Source organism: Ovis aries, chromosome 20, assembly GCF_016772045.2.
Source record: "Ovis aries strain OAR_USU_Benz2616 breed Rambouillet chromosome 20, ARS-UI_Ramb_v3.0, whole genome shotgun sequence".
Lineage (NCBI taxonomy): Eukaryota > Metazoa > Chordata > Mammalia > Artiodactyla > Bovidae > Ovis > Ovis aries.
In genome coordinates, this window is record NC_056073.1 from 3032335 (window position 1) to 3058651 (window position 26317).

The 26317-nt window shown below is 43.5% G+C and overlaps 1 protein-coding gene across 2 annotated transcripts in view; it reads right to left on the minus strand.

Annotated features, from left to right (window-relative positions):
• The window catches only part of PRIM2 (DNA primase subunit 2), a 303693-nt gene extending 290945 nt beyond the window's left edge, over positions 1 to 12748 (minus strand). The window contains exons 1-5 of one of the 2 annotated variants that reach the window (XM_027959198.3): positions 12665 to 12748; positions 11843 to 12005; positions 9834 to 9937; positions 7291 to 7370; positions 5692 to 5812 (exon numbers count right to left, since the gene is read on the minus strand). In XM_027959198.3, coding sequence (XP_027814999.2) covers positions 5692 to 5812; positions 7291 to 7370; positions 9834 to 9937; positions 11843 to 11996 — 459 coding nt within the window. In that variant the 5' untranslated portion in view covers positions 11997 to 12005; positions 12665 to 12748. Of the gene's footprint in view, positions 1 to 5691; positions 5813 to 7290; positions 7371 to 9833; positions 9938 to 11842; positions 12006 to 12615 lie in introns of both variants that reach the window. The other variant, XM_042236743.2, reaches the window with a different exon arrangement.
• Between the last annotated feature and the right edge of the window lie 13569 nt (positions 12749 to 26317).

Below are 26317 nucleotides of genomic sequence, written 5' to 3' on the forward strand. Positions count from 1 at the left end.
ATGCATAGAATTTCTCAGGAGGCAGCTAAGGTGGTCTGGTATTCCCATCTCTTGAAGAATTTTTTCAGTTTGCTATGATCCACACAGTTAAAGGCCTTGGCATAGTCAATAAATCAGAAGTAAATGTTTTTCTGAAACTCCCTTGCTTTTCCTATGATCCAACAGATGTTGGCAATTTGATCTCTGGTTCCTCTGCCTTTTCTAAAACCAGCTTGAACATCTGAAGTTCTTAGTTCACATACTGTTAAAGCCTAGCCTGGAGAGTTTTGAGCATTACTTTACTAGCATGTTAGATGAGTACAATTGTGGGGTAGTTTGAACATTCTCTGGCATTGCCTTTCTTTGGGATTGGAATGAAAACTGATCTTTTCCAGTCCTGTGGCCACTGCTGAGTTTTCCAAATTTGCTGACATATTAAGTGCAGCACTTTAACAGCATCATCTTTTAGGCTTTGAAATATCTCAACTGGAATTCCATCACCTCCACTAGCTTTGTTCATAGTGATGCTTCCAAAGGCCCACCTGATTTCGCACTCCAGAATGTCTGGCTCAAGGTGAGTGATGACACAACTGTGGTTATCACAATATTAATATAATAAAGGACACAGCCCTATGATCATTTCAACAGGTGTAGAAAAAGCACAAAATCCCTTTCACAATGAAAATGCTCAATAAAAATTATAAATCTTCTCAGTCTGTAAAGGCTATCCACAAAAACCCCAGAGCCAACATCATATATCTTGGCAACAGACTGAACGCTTTCACCCTAAAATCAGGCACAAGACAAGTACTTCCACTACTGCCACTTCTATTCAACACTGTACTGGAGATGCTAGCTAACAATATAAGGCAAAAGTAAATACAAAGCATCCAGATTGAAAAGTAAGGATTATTTCTTTATAAGAGCCAATCTCCTAAGGAATCCACTAAAAACTGTCAGAATAAATGATTTTGTAAGGGCGCAGCATACCAGATCAATATACAAAAATCAACCGCATTTCCGTATGCTAGCAATGAACATTTCAAAAATGAAATAAGAAACTACATCTATAATGACAGCAAAGAATAAAATACTGAGGTATAAATAAGTACATAACTTTGTTAAAAAAAATTAAAGCTCTCAAGCAACAAAAAAAATTCCCATGTTCACTGATCAGAAGACTTAATATTTAAGACAGCATGCATGCACGCTTATCTGCTCAGTCATGTCCGACTCTTTGCAATCCCTATGGACCCCACCAGGCTCCTCTGTCCGTGGGATTTTCCAGGCAAGAATACTGGAATGGGTTGCCATTTCCTATCCTAAGGGATTAAGACGAGGAGATTAACTATTGGGCAATACTGCCCAAGTGGATCTTCATAGACCTCATAATCCCAACCTACCCCAGTTGGTAGAAACTAACAAGTTGATCCTAAAATTCATAAAATATAAAGAACCCAGAATAGTGAAAATAACCTTGAAAAAGAAGAACAAAGTGAGAAAATGGACACTACTGAATCTGAAATCATATTACAAAACTAGAGGAATCAATATTTAAGACCACATAGTACTGACATGAGGAGAAACACGTGGGTGCTAAGTCACTCAGTCACGTTCGACTCTGCAACTCCACGGACTGCCAGGCTCCTGTCACACAGCACTAATAAAACTGAGCCCAGAAATAAACTAATTTATGGCCAGATGACTTTTGACAAGAGGGAAAAGACAACTGAAAGAGGAAAGAATAGCCATTTCAACAAATGATGCTAGGTCAACTGTATATCCACAAGCAAAACAATGAAGTTGGGCCCCTACTTTACACCATACACAGAAATCAACTTAAAATGTAAATAGACTAAACAGACCTAAAAAGGACAAAAACTATAAAACTCTTAGAGAAAACCATAGGCGTAAATCTTCATGACCATCTGTTAGGCAAATCCTTCTTAAAGCCAACAACAAAAACATAAATAACAAAAGAAAAAGACAACTTACACTTCACCTGCATTAAAAACTTTCATGTTGCAAATGATCCTAACTAGAAAATGAAGTGACAAGGACTTCTGTGGTGACTCAGTGATAAAGAATTTGCCTGGCAATGCAGGGACATGGATCCAATCCCTGATCCCAGAAGATTCTACACGGCAAGGAGCAGCTAAGCCCATGCGCTACAACTACTGAAACCCGCACCTGAGAGCCCACACGCTGCGTCTGTGAGCAGCTACTGAGCCTGTGTGCCACAAGCCCTGAAATCCACATGCCTAGAGCTTCTGCTCTGCAGCAAGAGAAGCCACTGTAACAAGAAACCCACACACTGCAATAATGAAGAGTAGTCCCTGCTCACTGCAACTAGAGAAAGCCCACATACAGCCATGAAGACCAGTGCAACCATAAATAAATAATTTTTTTAAAAAATGACAATCCTCAGAGTGAAAGAAAAAGATTTCTAATTCATAGAATTAGACCTTATAGTGGCTGTGTATTCAGAATATGTAAAGAATATGTAACAGTAAACCATAGGAAGACAGCTCAAATAAAATGGACCAAGGATACTAATAGACATTTCTCCAAACAAAATATACAAATAACCAATAAGAACATGAAAAGATGCTCAACCTCATCAGTCACTATGAAATCAGTCACAAATGAAAATCAAAACCACAATGACGTATCACTTCACACCCACCAGGATGACTAAAATCAAAAAAAAAGACAGAAGCAACTGCTACAGAATGTAAAGAAACTAGAACCCCAACAAACTAGTGAGGTGTACAACAATGCAGCCCCTCCAGAAAAGTTTGGGAGTCCTCCGAAAGTTTAAATATAGAATTACTCTATGACCTAACAATCCCACTCCTAGGTGTATATCTGAAACAAATAAAAAGATATCCACACAAAAATGTGTATACAAATATTCACAGCAGCATTATTCATCACAGCTAAAATGCTGAAATAATCCAAGTCCATCAACTACTGAAAAGAGAAATGACTGTAAAATGAATGAAGAGCTGATATTTGCTACATATACAACACAGATGAAACCTGGAAATATTATGCTAAAAAGAAGCCAGTAACAAAAGACCACAAACTATATGAAATGTCCATTTATACAAAATGCCCAGAATAGGCAAATTCACAAAGACAGCAGATTAGTTGTTGCCAAGAGATGACAGAGTGACAGATTTAGAATGACGACTAGTGGGCACAGCTTTCTTTTTTAGGGTAATGAAAATGTTCTAAAATTAGATGGTGATCGTCGCACAACTCTATGATCATACTAAAAAGCCAACAAATTGCACACTTTTAGAGTGAAGTTTAAGGTATGTAAACTCTATCTCACTAAAGCAATTATAAAAAAGTATACTTGTGATCTCACTTATCTGTGGGATCTAAGAGTCAAACTCAGAAGCAGAATAGGACAGATGCTGCCAGGGGCTGGGCAGCAGAGAAGAGGAGACCCTGGTGGAAGGGCGCAAACATCCAGCTACGGAAGTGGGCTCCAGAGATCGCATGACAGCCTGAGGCTGCAGCTGAGGGCCCTGCACTGTGCCCGAGAGCGGCTGTGAGCAGGCCTGAAGGGCCTCACCACCACCGCAACAGAGTGGTGATTGTGTGAGACTGCTGAGCACCAAAGAACTGACACTTGTGGACCGTGGTGCTGGAGAAGACTCCTGAGACTCCCTTGGACTGCAAGGAGACCCAACCAGTCCATCCTAAAGGAGATCAGTCCTGGGTGCTCACTGGAAGGACTGAAGGTGAAGCTGAAACTCCAATACTTTGGCCACCTGATGTGAAGAGCTGACTCACTGGAAAAGACCCTGATGCTGGGAAAGATTGACGGCAGGAGGAGAAGGGGACGGCAGAGGATGAGATGGTTGGATGGCACCACCAACTTGATAGACAAGAGTTTGAGCAAGCTCCAGGAGTTGGTGAGGGACAGAGAAGCCTCATGTGCTGCAGTTCATGGGGTTGCAAAGTCAGACACAACTGAGTGACTGAACTGAACTTAACTCACATAACATGCTACGTAAGGATCTGTTAACCATCTTTATGGGAGTAAACATTTCACAGCATATACATGTATCAGATCATCACACTGTGTACCTTAAACTGACACAACATTAATATATCATCATATTTCAATAAAGCTGGGGGAAAAAAGACATACCATTAATACTATTTACATAAGGCAGGAAGCCACACTGATTCTTGTTGCAGTGGGCACATCCACTTCTCAGTAGCATAATTCCTTCACGTACTCCTATTTCTACTTTTTTACTTTATTTGGCCTGGAGTCACCCATTCTAATGCCCAAATACACACCACGTAATACTATTTACACAAAGTTCAAAGGCAGGCAGAATCATTCATGATATTAAAAGTCAGGACAGTGATTATCAGAGGAAGATGGGGTGGTAAAGAAAGAAGACACAGGCAACACCAGTTGACCACAAGGTTCTCTTCCTTAACCTTCATGCTACTTCATGGAGCTAGACAGTTATGAGCTGTGCAGTTTTCTGTGTATGTTATACTTCAGTAAAACAGTTTTTTAAAAAAAGAAACAAAAAATTCCACCTGACCTACTGAGACAATCTAGAATAAACACAATCTCAAAAATACTTCTCTATGACCTACTAAAACCATAATTTCAACAGCAAAAAGAAAAAAAGCAACTATTTTTAATATGAGAGGATCAATGAACTATAACTGATATTAGCAGTAACAGACTTCACTAAAGATCAGAGTTCTAAGCTAAGCGGAGAGAGCATGGGGTTTGGGTGAGATGGTACTGGGACCAACACTTTTCTTTGTCTGAGCAGATGCTACAAGAAACCTCACGGGATTCTCCGAAGCGAGTGAAACTTTGGAAAGTGCCTTACTCACAGGTGACACACTAAACGTCCACCAAAGGTTTACGTATTACTCTTCACACATCTCCTTACCCCCAAAGCAGAAAGCCACACTGGTTCTTGCTGCAGTGGGCACATCCACGTCTCAGCAGGACAATTCCTTCACCTACTTCAGTTTCTACTTTTTTACTTTATTTGGCCTGGAGTCACCCATTCTAATGCCCAAATACAGTCCTGACCATCCTACTGCCATCTGACTGCTCTAAGTTTCACAAAACAGAATTTTTCTTTCTTCCCACTGCAGCACAGGCCCACCTAAAAGATATAAATTCTGTTTCTATCCACAATAAGTATCCTTGCTAAAAATATACCCAACGTTTCTTCTTTCTTATATAATTTCTACATGTAACTCATTCAGATCTGTCTACAAAATTATACCTTACAACTATTCAGACATTTTGCTGACAAATGACTTCTAAAATAAAGTATTACCCACCCTAAACCTCATTGCTGGAAATAAGTGCTACCACTTTTCTGTTTTCTGTGGAATATTACAAGCTTTAAATTTTTGGCCTAGAAGATTCTGGTTAAAGATGAACTTTTATAAATTAAACCTTTTTGTGCTTTCATAAATCACATACTTAAAATAGTAACTAAATAAATGTGATGCTCTGATACTAAGGAGCCCCTTTTCTTCTAGTCATCGAAGAGAAAGGTTCACTTTGTGCGAAGCCAAAGTGACTCATTCGTTCAGGCAAGTCTTCAGGAAGAAAATGTAAAGAGAACAAACTCCACATATTAACACCAGCACTGAAGGTCAAGGGAGGTGACACAATTGCAAAGACTATAAAAATATACTTACAGCCTCAAACTGTAAATGGCTATCCTTTAAGAAACTCTGAATTTTGTCCTTGGGTAAAATACTGAATCGAAATCGAAGGAGATCCATTTCTTGCTGAATAAACCAGCGCCTAAGATCTTCACTAAAACAGAGACAAGAAAACTGTAAGTGAAAAGTTTAAAGACAATTTTAAAAGTCCACTGATTATTAAATCCAAGACATTTCTATGAAACAACATTCAAATGTGAGCAATAGGCCAACAGACTGAAGTTCATTAACAGCATCAAGCTCTCTACTATGGTAAGAGTGTGAATACAGGTGACATGCCACAATCTCCCAGGACTGAGTAGAATATGGGGAAGAAGGATGTTTTGAACATAATTAAAATAAACACAAAGTCTAGCTGCATTATCATCAAATAACATAAAATAGTACACTTCGTTTAATCTAACTGCAAAGTATTTGTTTACATCAGAAAATAGAGTACCCCTCCTATTAATGCCAAATAAACATCACAAGTTTTTAAAGGTAATTTTACCTCTGAATAGATTATGATCAGATAAATTCTGCAAAGTAAACTTTGCTTACAGCTTTAGAGTTTATAACTTCACAAAATTTAATAAGCATTAAGATACCTCAACTTTTTAAAAGTCAACATTTGTTACTGTTTAGTCGCTAAGTCGTGTCCCACTCTTTTACAACCCCATGGACTGCGGCCCACCAGGTTCCTCTCTCCATGGGATTCTCCAGGCAACAATACTGGAGTGGGTTGCCATTTCCTTCTCCAGGGTATCTTCCCCACCCAGGGATCAAACCCACATCTCCTACCCTGGCAGGAGGATTCTTTACCACTGAGCCACCAGAGAAGCCCCAGATGTCGATATAGAACATTAATTTATAAGACAGGTGGGCATTGCTGTTATAAAATAATTAAGCTACTCCATGTAAAATATGATTTCTTTCCTCATTTGACTTTCACATTGTCAGCAATTCACTTATTGCATAAACTGCATATGCTTTTTTAACAAAAGAAAAGCTCTAGGACCAAAGCTGGTCAATAACTTCTCAGTCATTATCTTGGGATAGTAAATAATTCAAGATTCCCATTTGATAAGCCTATTGCCAGAAAAGAAACATAGTAAGTATGTAAGTTAGCCAAAATAAATATAAGAAAATACACAGTAAAAAAAAAAAAAAGCAACCAACTCCTTCCTCTGGGTGGCACTACTGACTTCTAAGAAACTACCAAAGGACAAGATCTTAATCTAATGGACACCCACCCATACAAGTCAACCGCTAAAACCTGTGCAGATTCAAGTAAGTGTTTGATTCCAAAATCCTTCTTCCTAATGAAATCACCTCTAATTTTAAATCCTAAATGAAGAATCCCTCCCATAAGGTAAAAAGTGTTTTAATAGGCAAAATCTGCAAAAATATTTTATTTTTTTAGTCAACAACTTGTTTCAAACAATTCGCTGCAACAGCGTTCAGCCCATGAACCACTGGTTTCTGATGTTATCCTGGGATTTCCTACGATGAGTACAATACCTGTCGGCCCTCCTGCACCAGTTTATAGCCCAAGATGTCAGATTTGACTGTGGAAGATAAAGGTATACTCACGACTGGCAGTAAGCAAGGCGCAAAATAAAGTGAGAAATGTGATCTTTTCTTCGAGGTTCATATTCATCTTCCAAGCTTTCCTGAAAAACAATAGCAAATGAAGAAAATAAATGCAAAACAGTGAAAGGTGTAAAGAATTACTGAGTCAGCATAAGCCAACGGTGAAGCAGAAGTTCAACGACACAGATTTCATAATATGCTCTCCAGGATGAGCATCACTTTACTTAGGTTGACAATTGGGTGAAACACAATTGAACACCACCACCTCCTGGGTTTGGATCCCACTGTTTTCTTCCTCCTCTAACTTTCCTTCTCGGCCAGCCTACACCCAGCCACTCACCTCTTCCACCACTTCTCAGATAAACCCTCAACTATTTTCATTTCAACCATTTGGCAAAACCTAGATTATAAACAAATCCACAGCTATACTCTGCAGTCCTGCTCCCAAAATGCTGAGAACTTCTGGGAAAAAAAATATACAATTATAGGACTTTGGACCATTAAAAATTCACAGCCTCTATCCTCAACTGGTCACAAAGAGTCGGACATGACTGAGCAACTGAACAACAACAAACCTCAACTGGACCTTTATCAACACCCAGAAATCTTTTTTTTAATATATATATATGTTATTCAAGTATATCTGACTTACAACTTTTCAAGTGCACAGCAAGGTGATTTAGTTACACAAATACACATATATTATTTTTGAAATTATTTTCCATCATATGTTATTATAAGATATTAACTATAGTTTCCTATGCTATACAGTAAACCTTTGTTGCTTCTTACATATCTACTAAAATCCAGCATTCTAGTCATACTAAGTCAAACAAGTAACACCAAGGAATCTTTCCTCAAGTTCAGCACAGTCAGAGCAAACATGTCCTGAGCACTCCCAATGTACCAGGCACTGTTATAAGCGTTTTAATCCATTAATCCACATAATCCTTCGAAAGCCCCTATGAGGAGGGCACCACTATATCCCTATTTTAAAGATGAGGAAACTGACTTTGTTCCAGGTCACAAGCCTGTAAGCAGCAGAGCTGGGATCTGGCCCCATAACTATTCCTTCCCCCATCTCAGGACAGCTGTTTTGATCTTCACTAGGTGGCCAGCCCTCCCCAATACACCACCGTTCCCTCCTCTCATCACAAGACCTCATCTACTTTACAGAAAGCAAAGGCCTCAGGCCGGCTCCTCAGCCCAAACTCCTGCCACCGCGTGTGGTACTGCCTTCCCCACTATCCCTACTGACAGACCTCTCTCTCCTCCTACACACAGCTGATCCCACACAGAAACTCCGTAGCCCACCTGCTCCTGCCTCCTAAGGATCATGACTAATCCAAAGTTCTCCCAAAATATCTACAATCGCCCTTTCTTCTCTTCCAGATCGTTCTGCTCAGCTTATAAATATGTTCAAATATATGCTGTAACGTGTTATCTTCTCCCTTCAGATTTTCCTATACTCAGACCTACCTCCCCGGTCTTCTCAGCTGGACATGTTAGAAGAGGAAATATTCCACATTCATCTCTCACCTCTCTCCTCCAAACACTACGACTGTTCCACCACCTGTCTTCAAGCCCAGATCTGCTGCACACCCTGCAGCCCTCAAGATAGCTCCACAAGCACCTCAGAGTTACAACGAGAACTAAACTCAGTCTTCTTTCTAGTAAGACTTGCCTCCTCTCCTGTATATCCCACGATCCACCCAGCTGTCATCACCAGAAACCCAAGCATCACTCAGAACTCTTGTTCCTCCTCCTTGTACTCAATCTCTATAATCTTATGATTCCATCTTCTCACTATCTCTTCAATCAGTCCTCTTCACTCCATTCAATTTACTTGTCATCTCCAAGCTCCTGATTGGTATTCCCATATTCATCTTCTCAAAATAAAAATGAGATCACATCCATTGAGATTCGGTTCCAGCACTATCTCATCTGGGAAGCCCTCCCCAACCTGAGCTAATTATCTGTACTTTTGGAGTTCCTGGTTGTTATTTAGTTGTTAAGTCATGTCCCACCCACTCTTTTGCAACCCCATGGACTGTAGCCCGCCAGGCTCCTCTGTCCATGGGATTTCCCAGGCAAGAATACTGCAGTGGGGTGCCACTTCCATCTCCAGGGGATCTTCCCGACTCAGGGAGAGAATCCACAACTCCTGCGTTAGCAGGCAGATTTTTTACCACTGAGCCACCAGGAGAGCAAAACAGAGTTCCTGGAACACATCAAATAACAGCATTTGTCACCTTGACTGCACAGGACACATCTGGCAATATCTGGAAACAGAGCCCAGAAGCCAGAGATGCCAGTGAGCCCCCTAAATGCACCATGGAATCATCAGGTCCCGCATGTTCACATTCCTAAGGTGGAGACACCCTGCCGCACTGGAGTTTGACTGTATGTCAATCATCCCTCGTGGTCGGTAGGTTCCTTCAGGAAGTTTTTTTAAAGCCCTGTGCATAATACAAGACCTTTCCTATGGTCACTACCAGTACACACACAAACTGAAGGAACATCTCTGTCCCTCTTTTACTTACTCTGTAGGAAAATTTGAGCTTCCGAAGCTCAGCCTCCAGCTTACTCTGATACTGTTCAGTTCCCTTCATGTAGCTCACACCAAGATTCTCAACTGTTTTTAGCACTAGAAAAAATTTGAAAAACAGAAGAAAGGTGGGGGGAAATGTATAAATGCAAGGTAATCTTAAAAAACTAAATCTAAGACAAATCTATGGATAGCAATTCCATAATTACTTTTTATAACAATACTTAAGCTTCATTTTCTGCAAGCACATTACATGTTATATATGTTTATAAGAGAATAACCTCCAACCATATGCAGAAAATAACCACATCCCACAGCATAACCTCATACCAGGGATTCTCAACTGGAAGGGAGAGAGGGATGGGGACAATCATGATGTACTGAGCATCACTGCTGAGGGATGCACAAGTGTGTCAGCGTGCGCATCCAGCCCTCGTGCTGAGCCGGTTGTGAGGCGGGTGCTTCACCAACTCAGCACAGACTCTTCGGAAGATAGCCAGCCCCTTCCTGATGAAGCAGAGAAGAAGACACAGCAGTAAAGCAGCAAACAAGCCACTCTGACTAGATGCTTCGCTCTGTCCAAAGGCTCCTGAAGCCCCTGTCAACTCTTCCTCGGATGAATTCTTCTTCCATTGGTGAGAAAAGAGAGATTAATTTGAGAATGAAAAACTTCTGAAATGAATCCTGAGGCCATGTCCAGCAGGGACTCCGTATTATGGTCTCCCAAACCAAACTCATTCTCTGCCCCTCAATCCTGCTCCTCTTCCTGCCACCCACCTCTAACAGCAGCATTTCTACCCACGAGATCAGCCACCCTGGAACTTCAGCCCTCCTCACCTGATCCCCTGTTCCTCACACCCAAGCAGTCATCAAACCCTGTCACTTACACCTCCTTGGTATCCCTTCCATGTCTCCCTTCCTGTCCCTGCCTCACCATCTCACCTCCAGGGCCAAACTGAAGGGACCCTTTTCAACCACTTAACCTCTATGAGGCATCGCAGAACCCATGCTAAGCTTCCCAGAACCCATTCTCCCTGCCCTTTACTCTTTTATTCAGCAAACAGATAATACAGGTACTCTGTACTAGCAATTCTCACCCAGCTCTTCTAAGAATGACTAACAGTATCTCACTTCTACTTCTGATCTCCCCATCAGGATATGCTTTGGAACATAAACTCTGCAGGCAGTGCTATTGTTGCAGTTGACACCGAACTTCTTTCTTTCTTCCACCAACACAGAGAAGACAAGCAGGCTCAAGAAAATCGCTACATCCTTCTTACACTTATCACAGCATTCAGTTCAGTTCAGTCGCTCAGTCGTGTCCGACTCTTGCGACCCCATGAATCACAGCACGCCCTCGCAGCGCGCCAGGCCTCCCTGGCCATCACCAACTCCCGGAGTTCACTCAAACTCACGTCCATCGAGTCGGTGATGCCATCACAGCATTAGCGTGGTACAAAACACCCTTGGTTACCCACAGCTCTCCACCCACCCTGAACTTGCCACCTTTCCCTCCAGTGTTTCACGCTCTCTGGTGCTTCCAACTCTTCCTTCAGACCATTAGCTCAGCTTGCAAAAACCGCTCCCTTCCTCTCTATTGAGAAACTGCTACTCGTGCTTCAAGATCCAGGTCACATTTCAACTTTTCTTAAGAAGTTTCACTTAATCAGATTAGGTCAATCATTCCCATCTGTTTCAATAACACCTCTACTAGAGCACTTAAAATACTAAACTATAATTACTGCTTTGGACATCTGTCTCCATGTATTAGAATACAGCTTCAACAAAGATGACAATTTCATTACTCAGCTCAAAATCCCTACCGCCTAGAATAAAGTGGCACTCAATAAATATGCACAGTACATGGAAAAAATGAATGAACAGCAAAATCTCAACGAAAAACCTGAGCAAATATTAAAGAAGGAAATAAATTACTCTAATTTATCTCTACAAGGTATAAGTGAGGTTCTCAGGAATACAAAAATTCAAATTCAAATCACTCACATTTAACTCTATCGATAGCCAACGTTTCAAATTCTGTCAAAGATACGTTTCCAGAAGGTGGCTGCAAGTAAAACTGAAGGCTATGTGGGTAGCAAGCATTCCTCTGGTCATCTGCCAACCTCAGTTTCCTCCGTTTTCCTCCAGAAAACTCCATCTTGTTACCCTGGAAGCAAGCACAAAAAACGGTGGGAAATGGAGTTAAAAACAAAAAATAACTCCACACACAAAGGAAAACATTCTGCCTGGCAACTGATTCTGAAGAGCACGCACAACATGTTGAGTCGTGTCCCTGTCTTCCAGACCTTCGACAACACCGCTGGAACCGCGGTACACAGGCGGTGGGGAGAGGTGAGCCCTGCGGAGACGCGGGCAGCGGTCGTGACTTCCCGCAACGTCCACAGCAGGGGACGCGGGCGGTTCTCCAGGCGTCTGCGCGCTCCGCCTTGAAGGCTCTGAGCTCTCCAGGGTCAGGCTGAGACTGCCCGAGGGCTGCGACCCCGAACTCGGAGGAAAGCGCGGGAGCTTCAGGCTAGGAACGCGACTCGGTGGGCTTCTTCCCTGACAACCCCTGAAAACTGACGGCTGTCTCCGAGGCGCCGCACGTCGGAGCTCTTCTCCGGAGCGTCCAGCGGCGCCGAGTGACACGCCGCCTCCGCGGTCCCTCAGCCAACGCGGTCTGTCAGCCCCGGCACCCGCCTCCGCCTAGACAAGCAACCAGGACGGACTCGCGCCCCCCGCGCCCGCCGCTCTCCCCATTCTCCAGGCTCGCACACCTCAACCCCAGGGTTACTGTTCTTCGCAAACCCCGGCGGCTCCTCTCACCTGCAACTACACCAAACACAGATAAACACGACAACAGCTTTCCTCAGGTGGCGGGAGAGTTCGAACGGGACCGGAAGCGGAAATGGCTGGACCGCGGAGCCCGCCCTCTCCCCCAAGCCCGCCCAGCCCAGGCTTGCGCATGCTCAGTGGGGCCCTCTGGGTGGGGCGGTCTCTGGATTTCTGTCGTAGGTATTGCACTATGTATCGTGGCCGTGATAAAGCGCTGGATTAAAGATCCAGTCTCTAGGGGTCTGGAAAAGGCAGTGCACCCCACTCCAGTACTCTTGCCTGGGGAATCCCATGGACGGAGGGGCCTGGTAGACTTCAGTCCATGGGGTCGCTAAGAGTCGGACACGACTTCACTTTCATGCTTTGGAGAAGGAAATGGCAACCCACTCCAGTGTTCTTGCCTGGAGAATCCCAGGGACGGGGGAGCCTGGTGGGCTGCCGTCTATAGGGTCGCACAGAGTCGGACATGACTGAAGCGACTTGGCAGCAGCGGCTGTAGGGGTCGGGGTTCGAATCCCACCGCTGCCAGATGATTTTGGGCTTCCCTTGTGGCTCAGCTGGTAAAGAATCCGCCTGCAATGCAGGATACTAGGGTTCGATCCCTGGGTCGAGAAGGTCCACGGAGAAGGGATAAGCTTCTCACTCCAGTGTTCTGGCCTGGAGAATCCCATGGCCTGTGTAGTCCGTGGGTTCGCAAAGAGTCGCACACGACGGAGCGACTGTCACTCTCACTGCTGCACTACGTGTGCGTGGGTCTGAGCTGTCGGCGCCGGGTCAGCACCGGCTCCAGACTGGGACCCTGGGTGATAATCTCAGAGAGCCCGGCGAGCGGGAGGCCCGGCTCACCGCTCACAGAGGCGGCGGCTAGGCGGCCTGCGTACCGCGGGTCAGCCCGCTTTTCTCCTGGTCGGCGAGCCCCTTCCGCACTCTCGGTGCGCGGCGAGGGTCCGCAGGGGGACCTCGGTCCAGCCGGGACGCACGCCTTGCGCGTGCGCACTCAGGAACGCTCGGCGTCTGCGGAAGGAGACCGCGGGGCGCCGGACGGTGACCGGCGAGGCCGCGGGAGGCGCGGGAGGCGCGGGAGGCGACGGCCCCCACTGTGCGCGGCAGCGTTTCAGAACTGAGGCCGCCAGGTGGCGGGTCTCGCTCACAAAAGAGGCCTCTAGAAGTCCCTGTCAAGGTAGGAGGGGAGGAGCCGTCAAGACGTTCAAGGTTTCGGAAATGCAGACTGAGCTGAAACAGTGTCAAGCTTCAGAGCATCTGCCTAGCCTGGGCCAAACAGGGGTTGACCCTGACCTTGTACCAGAACGTGTTCTGAGGGACTTACATGTCAGTTCATTGTATTGCCATAACCCATTTAAAAGGCTCATTTGAAAAGACCCTGATGCTGGGAAAGATTGAAGGCGGGAGGAGAAGGGGACGACAGAGGTTGGGTGGCATCACCGACTCGATGGACATGAGTTTGAGCAAGCTCCGGGAGCTGGTGATGGACAGAGAGGCCTGGTATTCTGCAGTCCATGGGGTCACAAAGAGTCGGATACGACTGAGTGACTGAACTGAACCCATTTAAGGTTCTGTTCTGTTCAGTTGCTAAGTCGCTTCTGACTCTTTGTGACCCCGTGGACTGCAGCACACCAGGCTTCATTGTTCTTCACCATCTTCCAGAGTTTGCTCAAAGTAATATCCACTGAGTCAATGATGCCATCCAACCATCTCAACCTATGTCATCCCTTCTGCTTTCAATCTTTCCCAGTATCAGGGTCTTTTCCAGTGAGTCAGCTCTTCCCATTAGGTGGTTAAAGTATTGCAGTATTCCATATTCAACATCAGTCCTTCCAGTTAATATTCAGGGTTGATCTCCTTGCAGTCCAAGGGACTCTCAAGCCATCTTCAGCACCGCAAGTCAAAAGCATCAGTTCTTCAATGCCCAGCCATCTTTATAGTCCAACTCACACATCTGCACATGACTACTGGAAAAACCATAGTTTTGACCGTATAGACCTTTGTTGAAAAAGCGTTGTCTCTGCTTTTTAACCCACTGTCTAGGTTTGTCATAGCTTTCCTTCCAAGAAGCAAGCATCCTTTAATTTCATTGCTGCGGTCTCTGTTATTAACCTACATTACAGATACGGATTGTACAACAGAGAAGTTGAGTCACTTCAAAGGTCACTTAGTAGCTGGCAGAGCCAGGTTCAAAGTCTCAGAGACTAGCCAAGCACCACAGTGCTAACCACAAAACTACCAATTTCACTAATATGTCAGTTGTTACCGTTCAGTCATTAAAGGAAAGTGAAGTCGCTCAGTCGTGTCCGACTCTTTGCGACACCAAGGACTGTAGCCTACCAGGCTCCTCTATCCATGGGATTTTCCAGGCAATAGTACTGGAGTGGATTGCCATTTCCTTCTCCAGCAGATCTTCCCGACTCAGGGATGGAACCCAGGTCTCCCGCATTATAGACAGACAGACGCTTTACCGTCTGAGCCACCAGGGAAGTCCATAAGTCCTGAAATTAACTTCAGTCATTAAGTTGTGTCTAACTCTTTCACCATGCCATGAACCCATGAGCCCACCAGACTCCTCTGTCCGTGGGATTTCCCAGGCAAGGATAATGGAGTGGATTTCCATTTCCTTCTCAAAGGGATCTTCCCAACCCAGGGATCAAACATGTGTCACCTGCATTAGCGGGCATATTTCTTTACCACCAAGCCACCAGGGAAGCCCTGTGAGACATTACACAGGCTTAAAAAAAAAATTATTGGGGTTTACTTGCTACAGGGCTGTGTTACTGTCTGTTGTAGAGCAGAGTGAATACATATACATATATCACCTCTTTGTCACCATAAAGCATTGAGTAGACTTCCCTGTGCTGTACAGTAGTACGTTCTCACTGGTTATCTATCTTATACCCAGTAGCATATATATGGCAATCCCAATCTCCAAATTCATCCCACTCTCCCTTCCCCTCTTAGTGTCTGTACCTTTGTTTTCTACATCTGTGTCAATTTCGGCTTTGCAGATAGGTTCATCTGTACCATTTTTCTAGATTCCACATGTATGTATTAATAGGTGATATTCATTCTTCTGACCTTATTCACTCTGTATGACACCCTCTAGGTCCATCCAAGTCTTTGCAACTGGCATAGTTTCAATTCTTTTTATGGCTGAAAGTATTAGTGTTAGTTGCTCAGTTGTGTCTGACTTTTTGCAACCCCGTGAACTGTAGCCTGCCAGGCTCCTCTGTCCCTGGAATTCTCCAACCAAGTACACTGGAGTGGATTGCCCTTTCCTCCTACAGGGGATCTTTTCAACCCAGGGATCAAACACGGGTCTTCTGCACTACAAGCAGAATCTTTACCATGTCAGTCACCAGGGAAGCCTTTTTATGTCTGAGTAATATTGAGTCGTACATATGTACCACATCTTTATCCGTTCTCTGATGATGGACTTCTGGGTTGATGCCATGTCTTGGATATTGTAAATATATATGCTTTTGAACAATATTGACCGGGGAAAATGTTTAGGACGCTATGAATTTAACAGAGCAGAATACGTAAAACCATGTATGTATGGATATGAGAGTTGGACTGTAAAGAAAGCTGAGCGCTGAAGAATTGATGCTGTGGTTGGAGAAGACTCTTGAGTGTCCCTTGGACTGCAAGAAGATCAAACCAGTCCATCCTAAAGGAAATCAGTCCTTAATATTCGTTGGAAGGACTGATGCTGAAGCTGAAACTCCAGTACTTTGGCCACCTGATGCGAAGTACTGACTCATTGGAACAGACCCTGATGCTGGGAAAGATTGAAGGAAGGCAGGAGAAGGGGACGACAGAGGATGAGACGGTTGGATATCATCACCGACTCGATGGACATGAGTTTGAGTAATCTTCGGGAGTTGGTGTTGGACAGGGAAGCCTGGCATGCTACAGTCCATGGGGTCACAAACAGTCGGACACAACCGAGCAACTGAACTGAACTGAACTGATGTATACCATATGATTTCAAGGTTGTAAGAACTTACCATTACAATTTTCTGCAGTGTTTCTCACTACTGTGAGTGGGCTACCTTCTTCAACTCCCATTCTTATCTTACAATCCAGGCATATGTTATGTGTTGCAATCAAAATTTTAGGTGCAAAACCATCCCTCTCTGCTATTGTTCTTTTTATTTAACTCTTCTTGGCTTTGTCTTCAGCCTGGTCTTAAACTGGCCCTTTTTTAACTTAAACACAGGCAGTTTCTTTACCATCTGAGGCACCAGGGAAGGAGTGCTCACATCCCTACGATGTATGTCTGTGCTAAGTCACTTTAGTCATTTCCAACTATTTTCCACCCTATGGACTGGAGCCCAGGAGGTTCCTCTGTCCATGGGATTGTCCAGGCAAGACTCCTGGAAAGAGTTGCCCTGCCCCCCTCCCCAGGGGATCTTCCCCATCCGGGGATAGAACCCATGTCTCTTATGTCTCCTGCATTGGCAGATGGGTTCTTTACCACCTGGGAAGCCCTTTCCTATGATTGTTTTGGTGTGTCTGACTTTGCGACCCCATGGACTGCAGCACGCCAGGCCTCCCTGTCTATCACCAATTCCTGGAGTTTACCCAAACCCTGTCCATTGAGTCAGTGATGCCATCCAACCATCTCATCCTCTGTTGTCCCCTTCTCTGCCTGCCTTCAATCTTTCCCAGCATCAGGGTCTTTTCAGATGAGTCAGCTCTTAACATCAGGTGGCCAAAGTATTGAAGCTTTTCTATGATAGATAATATTAAATACTTCTTTGGACAATTTAAAAGTTCAGTTCAGTTCAGTCGGTCAGTCATGTCCGACTCTTTGCGACCCCATGAATCGCAGCACGCCAGACCTCCCTGTCCATCACCAACTCCCGGAGTTCACTCAGATTCATGTCCATTGAGTCAGTGATGCCATCTAGCCATCTCATCCTCTGTCGTCCCCTTTTCCTCCTGCCCCCAATCCCTCCCAGCATCAAAGTCTTTTCCAATGAGTCAACTCTTCGCATGAGGTGGCCAAAGTACTGGAGTTTCAGCTTTAGCATCATTCCTTCCAAAGGAATCCCAGGGATGATCTCCTTCAGAATGGACTGGTTGGATCTCCTTGCAGTCCAAGGGACTCTCAAGAGTCTTCTCCAGCACCACAGTTCAAAAGGATCAATTCTTTGGTGCTCAGCCTTCTTCACAGTCCAACTCTCACATCCATACATGACTACTGGAAAACCATAGCCTCGACTAGATGGACTTTAGCCAGCAAAGTAATATCTCTGCTTTTGAATATGCTATCTAGGTTGCTCATAACTTTTCTTCCAAGGAGTAAGCATCTTTTAATTTCATGGCTGCAGTCAGCATCTGCAGTGATTTTGGAGCCCCCAAAAATAAAGTCTGACACTGTTTCCACTGTTTCTCCATCTATTTCCCATGAAGTAATGGGACCGGATGCCGTGATCTTTGTTTTCTGAATGTTGAGCTTTAAGCCAACTTTTTCACTCTCTTCTTTCACTTTCATCAAGACGCTTTTTAGTTCCTCTTCACTTTCTGCCATAAGGATGGTGTCATCTGCATATCTGAGGTTATTGATATTTCTCCCAGCAATCTTAATTCCAGCTGGTGCTTCTTCCAACCTGGCATTTCTCATGATGTACTCTGCATATAAGTTAAATAAGCAGGGTGACAATATACAGCCTTGACATACTCCTTTTCCTATTTGGAACCAGTCTGTTGTTCCATGTCCAGTTCTAACTGTTGCTTCCTGACCTGCATACAGATTTCTCAAGAGGCAGGTCATGTGGTCTGGTATTCCCATCTCTCTCAGAATTTTCCATAGTTTATTGTGATCCACACAGTCAAAGGCTTTGGCATAGTCAATAAAGCAGAAATAGATGTTTTTCTGGAACTCTCTTGCTTTTTCCATGATCCAGCAGATGTTGGCAATTTGATCTCTGGTTCCTCTGCCTTTTCTAAATCCAGCTTGAACATCAGGAAGTTCACGGTTCACGTACTGCTGAAGCCTGGCTTGGAGAATTTTGAGCATTACTTTACTAGCATGTGAGATGAGTGCAATTGTGCAGTAGTTTGAGCATTCTATTTTTTTTTTAATTAGTCTGTTGCAAACAGAAAAATGCTCACATTGTTGGGAACTAAGACACTGGCAGTGGAACGTTCTATGATATCTTTAAAGTTCTATTTTAATTTTATATGAAGTTCTCTATAAATTTTAATTCAAGAAACATGTGAAACCTTCCCACAGCCTGGCCCCAAGATTCAATGACTTTCTTGCCTATAGCTGGCCCAAGCCTCTGGAATGACCTACCAGCTCTTCCCCAAAGAAGGCCTGGAAGATCCTACCTGTGTCTTTTTGTGGTGACCTCCCCACTCTAGGAGCTCCAACCCTCCTCAATCAGTGTTTCAGCCACCACCCCACTACCTGCCTCCATCCTCCTGAGCCTCTGCTTATGCTGCATGGTTTGCTCCTGGGTTACACCCCAGTGCTTCCATGTCATATGCTTTCTTCTCTAGTTCTGTCCATCTACTGCAGATAGCCTTCACCTTTGGGGATCAGGAGCTACTGGATGATTCGATGAATGTACTCCTCAGAAAAATGCACCTACATACTAGCTTTGTTAAGTCTTTCAAAAATGTTTGTGAACACATGTGTGGCTGACTGTGTAGCACCACCAGATTTTCAGCTCTTTTTGGACAGGCCACTTTTATTGTCTTTGTCTTCCCTAAACTTCCTGCAACATGTCTTTTAAATTAAAAGATGAGATAATAAATGTCATTTTAGGACCATTTCAGAGAGAGCTGGTTCATTTCAGTTCAGTCACTTAGTCGTGTCTGACTCTTTGCGACCCCATTGACTGCAGCTCACCAGGCTTCCCTGTCCATCACCAACTCCCAGAGCTTGCTCAAACTCATGTCCATCAAGTCGGTGATGCCATCCAACCATATCATCCTCTGTCATCCCCTGCTTCTCCTGCCTTCAGTCTTTCCCAGCATCAGGGTCTTTTCCAAGGAGTCAGTTCTTTGCATCAGGTGACCAAAGTATTGGAGTTTCAGCATCAGCATCAGTCCTTTCAATAAACATTCAGAACTGATTTCCTTTAGGACAGACTGGTTGGATCTCCTTGCAGTTCAAGGGACTCTCAAGAGTCTTCTCCAACACCATAGTTCAAAAGCATCAATTCTTCAGTGCTCAGCTTTCTTTATAGTCCAATTCTCACATCCATACATGACTACTGGAAAAACCATAGCTTTGACTAGATGGACCTTTGTGGGCAAAGTAATGTCTCTGCTTTTTAATATGCTGTCTAGGCTGGTCATGGCTTTCCTTCCAAGGAGCAAGCTTCTTAATTTCATGGATGCAGTCACCATCTGCAGTGATTTTGGAGCCCAAGAAAATAAAGTCTATCACTGTTTCCATTGTTGCCCCATCTATTTGTCATGAAGTGATGGGACCAGATGCCATAATGTTGGTTTTCAAGCCAACTTTTTCACTCTCCTCTTTCAGTTTCATCAAGAGGCTCATTAGTTCTTCACTTTCTGCCACAAGAGTGGTGACATCTGCATATCTGAGGTTATTGATAGTTCTCCTGGCAATCTTGATTCCAGTTTGTGCTTCTTCCAGCCCAGCATTTCACATGATGTACTCTGTGTATAAGTTAAATAAGCAGGGTGACAATATACAGCCTTGACGTACTTCTTTCCCAATTTGGAACCATACACTGTCCATTTTTCCACATCTGGTTTTAACTGTTGCTTCTTGACCTCCATACAGATTTCTCAGGAGGCAGGTAAAGTGGTCTGGTGTTCCAGTTTGTTGTGATCCACACAATCAAAGGCTTTAGCATAGTCAATGAAACAGAAGTAGAAGTCTTTCTGTAATACTCTTGCTTTTTCTATGATCCAACAGATATTGGCAATTTGATCTCTGGTTCGTCTGCCTTTTCTAAATCCAGCTTGAACATCTGGAAGGTCTCAGTTCACAAACTGTTGAAGCCTAGCTTGGAGAATTTTGAGCATTACTTTGCTAGTGTGTGAGATGAGTGCAATTGTGTGATAGTTTGAATTCAGTGCTCTAAATGTTCAACATTTGAACATTGAAAAAAGAAAAGCATTGCCTTTCTTTGAGATTGGAATGAACACTGACCTCTTCCAGTCCTTTGGCCACTGCTGAGTTTTCCAAATTTCCAGTCATATTGAGTGCAGCTCTTTCTTAAGAGTGCAGCTCTTTCACAGCATCATCTTTTAAGATTTGAAATAGCTCAACTGGAATTCCATCACCTCCACTAGCTTTGTTCGGAGTGATGCTTCCTAAGGACCACTTGACTTCACATTCCAGGATGTCTGGCCCTAGGTGAATGATCACACCATCATGATTATCTGGGTCATGAAGATCTTTTTTGTACAGTTCTTCTGTGTATTCTTGCCACCTCTTCTTAATATCTTCTGCTTCTGTTAGATCCATACCGTTTCCGTCCTTTATTGTGCCCATCTTTGCATGAAATGTTCCCTTGGTATCTCTATAATAGCAAGGAGAGAAAAGAAACCCTTCCTCATTGATCAATGCAATGAAATAGATGAAAACAATAGAATGGGAAAGACTAAAGAACTCTTCAAGTAGAGATACAAATAGAGAGCTGGAAAAGCATACAAACCTTAAAGTTAAACATGTCACATAAAAACTGCCTTTTTATTATATTAAAGACCTACTTTAAGCTTCGGAGTACAGAATAGCTTGTGTTCTTTCTAACTATTTTAGCATCTTTATTGCTTTCCCATGCCACAGTTTTGATCACCACTTCACTGTAAACAATGTTTTTGGCAATTACATTAGGGACCTATATATTACAGGACCAATAATGCACAATAATGATACATTTCAGTTTGCTGTATCTGGTAAGTCACTGTGAGTTCCTCCTGTGTTTATTTCACCAACAAAGTGGACTTACCCAATGCTTAGCTCTGGCAACCAAGGTGCATTTAAATTACAGATCTCAACCTCAAAGTCAGAGAGAGGAAGACACATATAAATGTATAACTTTTACTTCTACCAGACCATAACCATCTCTAAAACAGGGACCACTGTGTCATTCATCTTTATAACCCTGGTGACTGGCACTCAGTGGGCTCTCAACAAATATTTATTATCCTGAGCTGATGTAAAATATGAGAGATATCTGAAAATAAGTGATGGTTTCAGCTGAATGTTCAACAGATGTTTTGAATCAAATTGAATTCCAACCTATAAAACTTAAAGTCCTCATCTGAAAACTTTGTACACATTCCTTCCAGAATGACTTGGCTACCCCAGTTTAGTCTGTAATAAAGCACAGAGTACCTTCTCTAATGGAATTTCCATGAATCATCACTGTTTAATTCAGTGCCTGCCCTGGGCATTACCCAGCTGCCAAAAGACTGTCCCACGGAGCTTCCACCCTTAGGTGACTCCAGTTCCAGGACTTTAGTCCTGTTGTGTATCACACTTACAGCTGAGATTTTAGTCACCATGCTTTGTAAATCAAAGAGGTTTCATTTTTATCCTGTGCAGTGTGTGTTGCCCTAAAAACTGAAGGCCTAGTAACTTTCTTTACCCAGTAAAGAAACACTGTAAATACTGGGTCCTTCCAGCTCCTCTTGCCATGGAAAGCAGCGGAATAGGAGGCATTCCCAGAAGGACAGCTGACCCATAAAAGCTGCTGCACACTTAGTCAGACACAGGGTGTGAGGTCCAGGTCTGTAATTTCCGTGTATCTCGGCTGTCAAGGCAGAGCAGTGTGTCACCCTACCCTTTCCACCCTGAGTCTGCCATCCTTTCCATCTTACTGCCCACCTCTGGGAAGAAACATAAAACCTGTCCTTTCTTCCTTTCTTTCAGATTGCTTTTATTAGTCAGCGTCAAGAAGCAAAGGAACTAAAAAGAAAGCATATCTTAAAAGAAAGTACAATGCAAAAATCCTGAACAAAATACTAGCAAAGAGAATCCAAAACACAGTAAAAAGAATCATAAACCATGATCAAGTAGGGTTTACTCCAGGGATGCAAGGATTCTTTGATGTATGCAAATCAATCAATGTTATACACCATATAAACAAACTGAAAGATAAAAACCATCCTATAATCTCAATAGATGCAGAAAGACTTTTGACAAAATTCAACACCCATTTATGATTAAAAAAAAATTCTCCAGAAAGTGAGCATAGAATGAATCTAACTCAACGTAATAAAGCCCATATATGACAAATCCACAGCAAACATTATTCTCAATGGTGAAAGCATCTCCTCTCACATCAGGAACAAGAAAAGGGTGCCCACTATCACCACAAATATTCAACATAGTTTTGGAAGTCCTAGCCACAGCAATCAGAGAAGAAAAATAATTAAAAGTAATCCAGATAGTAAAAGTAAAACTCTTACGCCTTCAGATGACATGATACTATACATAAGTGAAAGTGAAGTCGCTCAGTCGTGTCCGACTCTTTGCGACCCGTGGACTCTAGCCCACCAAGCTCCTCCGTCCATGGGATTCTCCAGGCAGAAATACTGGAGTGGGTTGCTATTTCCTTCTCCAGGGGATCTTCCCTACCCAGGGATTGAACCCAGGTCTCCCACATTGCAGGCAGATACTTTAACCTCTGCACCACCAGGAAAGCCCTTAAATACATAGAAACCCCTAAAGATGGTATCAGAAAATTACTAGAGCTAATCAGTGAATTTAGTAACGTTGGAGGATACAAAATTAATACATAGAAATTTCTGGCATTCCTATACATTAACAATGAAAAATCAGAAAGAGAATTTAGGGAAACAATCCCATTCACCACTGCAACAAAAAGAATAAAATACCTAGGAATAAACCTACCTAAGGAGACAAAACACTTGTACACAAAAACTATAAGATGCTGATGAAAGCAATTAAAGATGACACAAATAGATGGAGGGACAGATTATGTTCTTGGGTTGGAAGAATCAATGTGAAAATGACTATACTGTAACACACAAAGCATTCTATAGATTCAATGCAATCCCTATGAAATTACCAATGGCAGTTTTCACAGAACTAGAGCGAAAAAATCCACAATTTGTGAGGAAACACAGAAGACTATATAAAGCCAAAGCAATCTGGAAAAAGAAAACTGGAGTTAGAGGAATCAACCTTCCTGACTTCAAACTATACTACAAAGCTAGAGTCATCAAGACAGTATGGTACTGGCACAAAAACAGAAATATAGATCAACAGAACAAGATAGGAAGCCCAGAGATAAGCCCACACATCTATAGGCACTTTATCCCTGACAAAGGAGGCAAGAATATACAATGGAGAAAAGACATGCTCTTCAATAAAGTGGTGCTGGGAAAATTGGACAGCTAAGTGTAAAAGAATGAAATTAGAACACTTCCTAACATCATACACAAAGATAAACTCAAAATGAATTAAAGACCTCAGTGTAAGTCCAGAAACTACAAAACTCTTAGGGGAAAACACAGGCAAATGCTCTTTGACATAAATCACAGCAAGATCCTCTTTGACCCACTTCCTAGAATAATGGAAACAAAAACAAAAATAAACAAATGGGACCTAATTAAACTTAAAAGCTTCTGCTCAGCAAAGGAAACCATAAACAAGATAAAAAGACAACCCTCGGAATGGGAGAAAATAATTGCAAATGCAACTGACAAAGGATTAATCTTGTAACTATACAAGCAGCTCATGCAACTCAATACCAGAAAAACAAACAACCCAATCAAAGAGTGGGAGGAAGACCTAAACAAACATTTCTCCAAAAAAGACATACAGGTGTCCAACAAACACACAAAAAGATGCTCAACATCACTCATTATTAGAGAAATGCAAATCAAAACTACAATGAGGTATCACCTCACACCAGTCAGAATGGCCACCATCAAAAAAAAATCTATGAACAATAAATGCCAGAGAGGGTGTGGATAAAAGGGAACCTTCTTGCACTGTTGCTGCTGCTGCTAAGTCACTTCCGTCGTGTTCGACTCTGTGCGACCCCGTAGATGGCAGCCCACCAGGCTCCCTCGTCCCTGGGATTCTCCAGGCAAGAACACTGGAGTGGGCTGCCATTTCCTTCTCCAATGCATGAAAGTGAAAAGTCAAAGTGAAGTCGCTCAGTCGTGTCCGACCCTCAGTGACCCCATGGATTGCAGCCTACCAGGCTTCTCCATCCATGGGATCCTCCAGGCAAGAGTACTGGAGTGGGGTGCCATTGCCTTCTCCACTTGCACTGTTGGTGAGAATGTAAATTGATACAGCCACTATAGAGAACAGTATGGAGATTCCTTTAAAAACTAGGAGTGAAACTACCATATGACCTAGCAATCCTACTATTGAGCATATACCCAGAGAACACCATAACTGAAAAGGACACATGTAATCCAGTGTTCACAGAAGCACTATTTACCATAGCTAGAACATGGAAAGTGAACGTATTAGTCACTCAGTCGTGTCTGCAATCCCAGTCTGCTCTGTCCATGGAACTCTCCAGGCAAGAAGACTGGAGTAGGTAGCTATTCCCTTCTCCAGGGGATCTTCCCAACCCAGGGATTGAACCTGGGTCTCCTGCATTGCATGCAGATTCTTTACCATCTAAGCCACCAGGGAAGCCCAAGTACATGGAAGCAACCTAGATATCCATCAACAGATGAATGGATAAAGAAGTTGTGGTACATATATTCAAGGTAATATTACTCAGTCATAAAAAGAAATCCCTTTGAGTCAGTTCTAAGTGGATGAACCTGGAGCCTATCACAGAGAATGAAGTCAGTCAGAAAGAGAAAAACAAATTTTGTATATTAATGCATATGTATGGAGGAGCCTGGAAGGCTGCAGTCCATGGGGACACTGAGGGTCGGACACGACTGAGCGACTTCACTTTCACTTTTTACTTTCATGCATTGGAGAAGGAAATGGCAACCCCCTCCAGTGTTCTTGCCTGGAAAATCCCAGGGACGGGAGAGCCTGGTGGGCTGCCGTTTATGGGGTCACACAGAGTCAGACACGACTGAAGCGACTTAGCAGCAGCAGCAGCAGCATGGAATCTAAAAAATGATACTGATGAACCTGTTTGTAGGGTAGGCATAGAGAAGCAGACGTAGAGAACAGACTTTGGACATAGCAGGGGAAGGAGAGGGTGGGGTGCGCTGAGAGAGGAGCACTGACACATACACGCTACCATGTGTGAGATGCGCTTCCCAGGGGGCACAGTAGCAAGGAATCCGCTGGCCAATTAGGAGACGACGGAGACTGGGGTTCAATCCTTGGGTCGAGAATATCCTCTGGAGCAGGAAATGGCAACCCACTCCAGTATGCTTGCTGGAAAATCCCACAGACAGAGGAACGTGGTGGGCTACAGTCCATGGGGTCACAAAGAGTCGAACATAGCTGAGCACACACGCTAGTGGTGGTGATGTAAATTAGCCTGCCGGTGGGGATTTGCAGTATAGGCTCAGGAAGTTCACCCCGGTATTCTGTGACAACCTAGAGGGGTGGGACAGGGTGGAGGCTGTGGGGGGCGGTTCAGTACGGAGGGGGCATATGTATACTTACTGGCTGATTTATGTTGTTGTATAGCAGAAACCAACACAATATTATAAACCAATTATCCTCCAATTAAA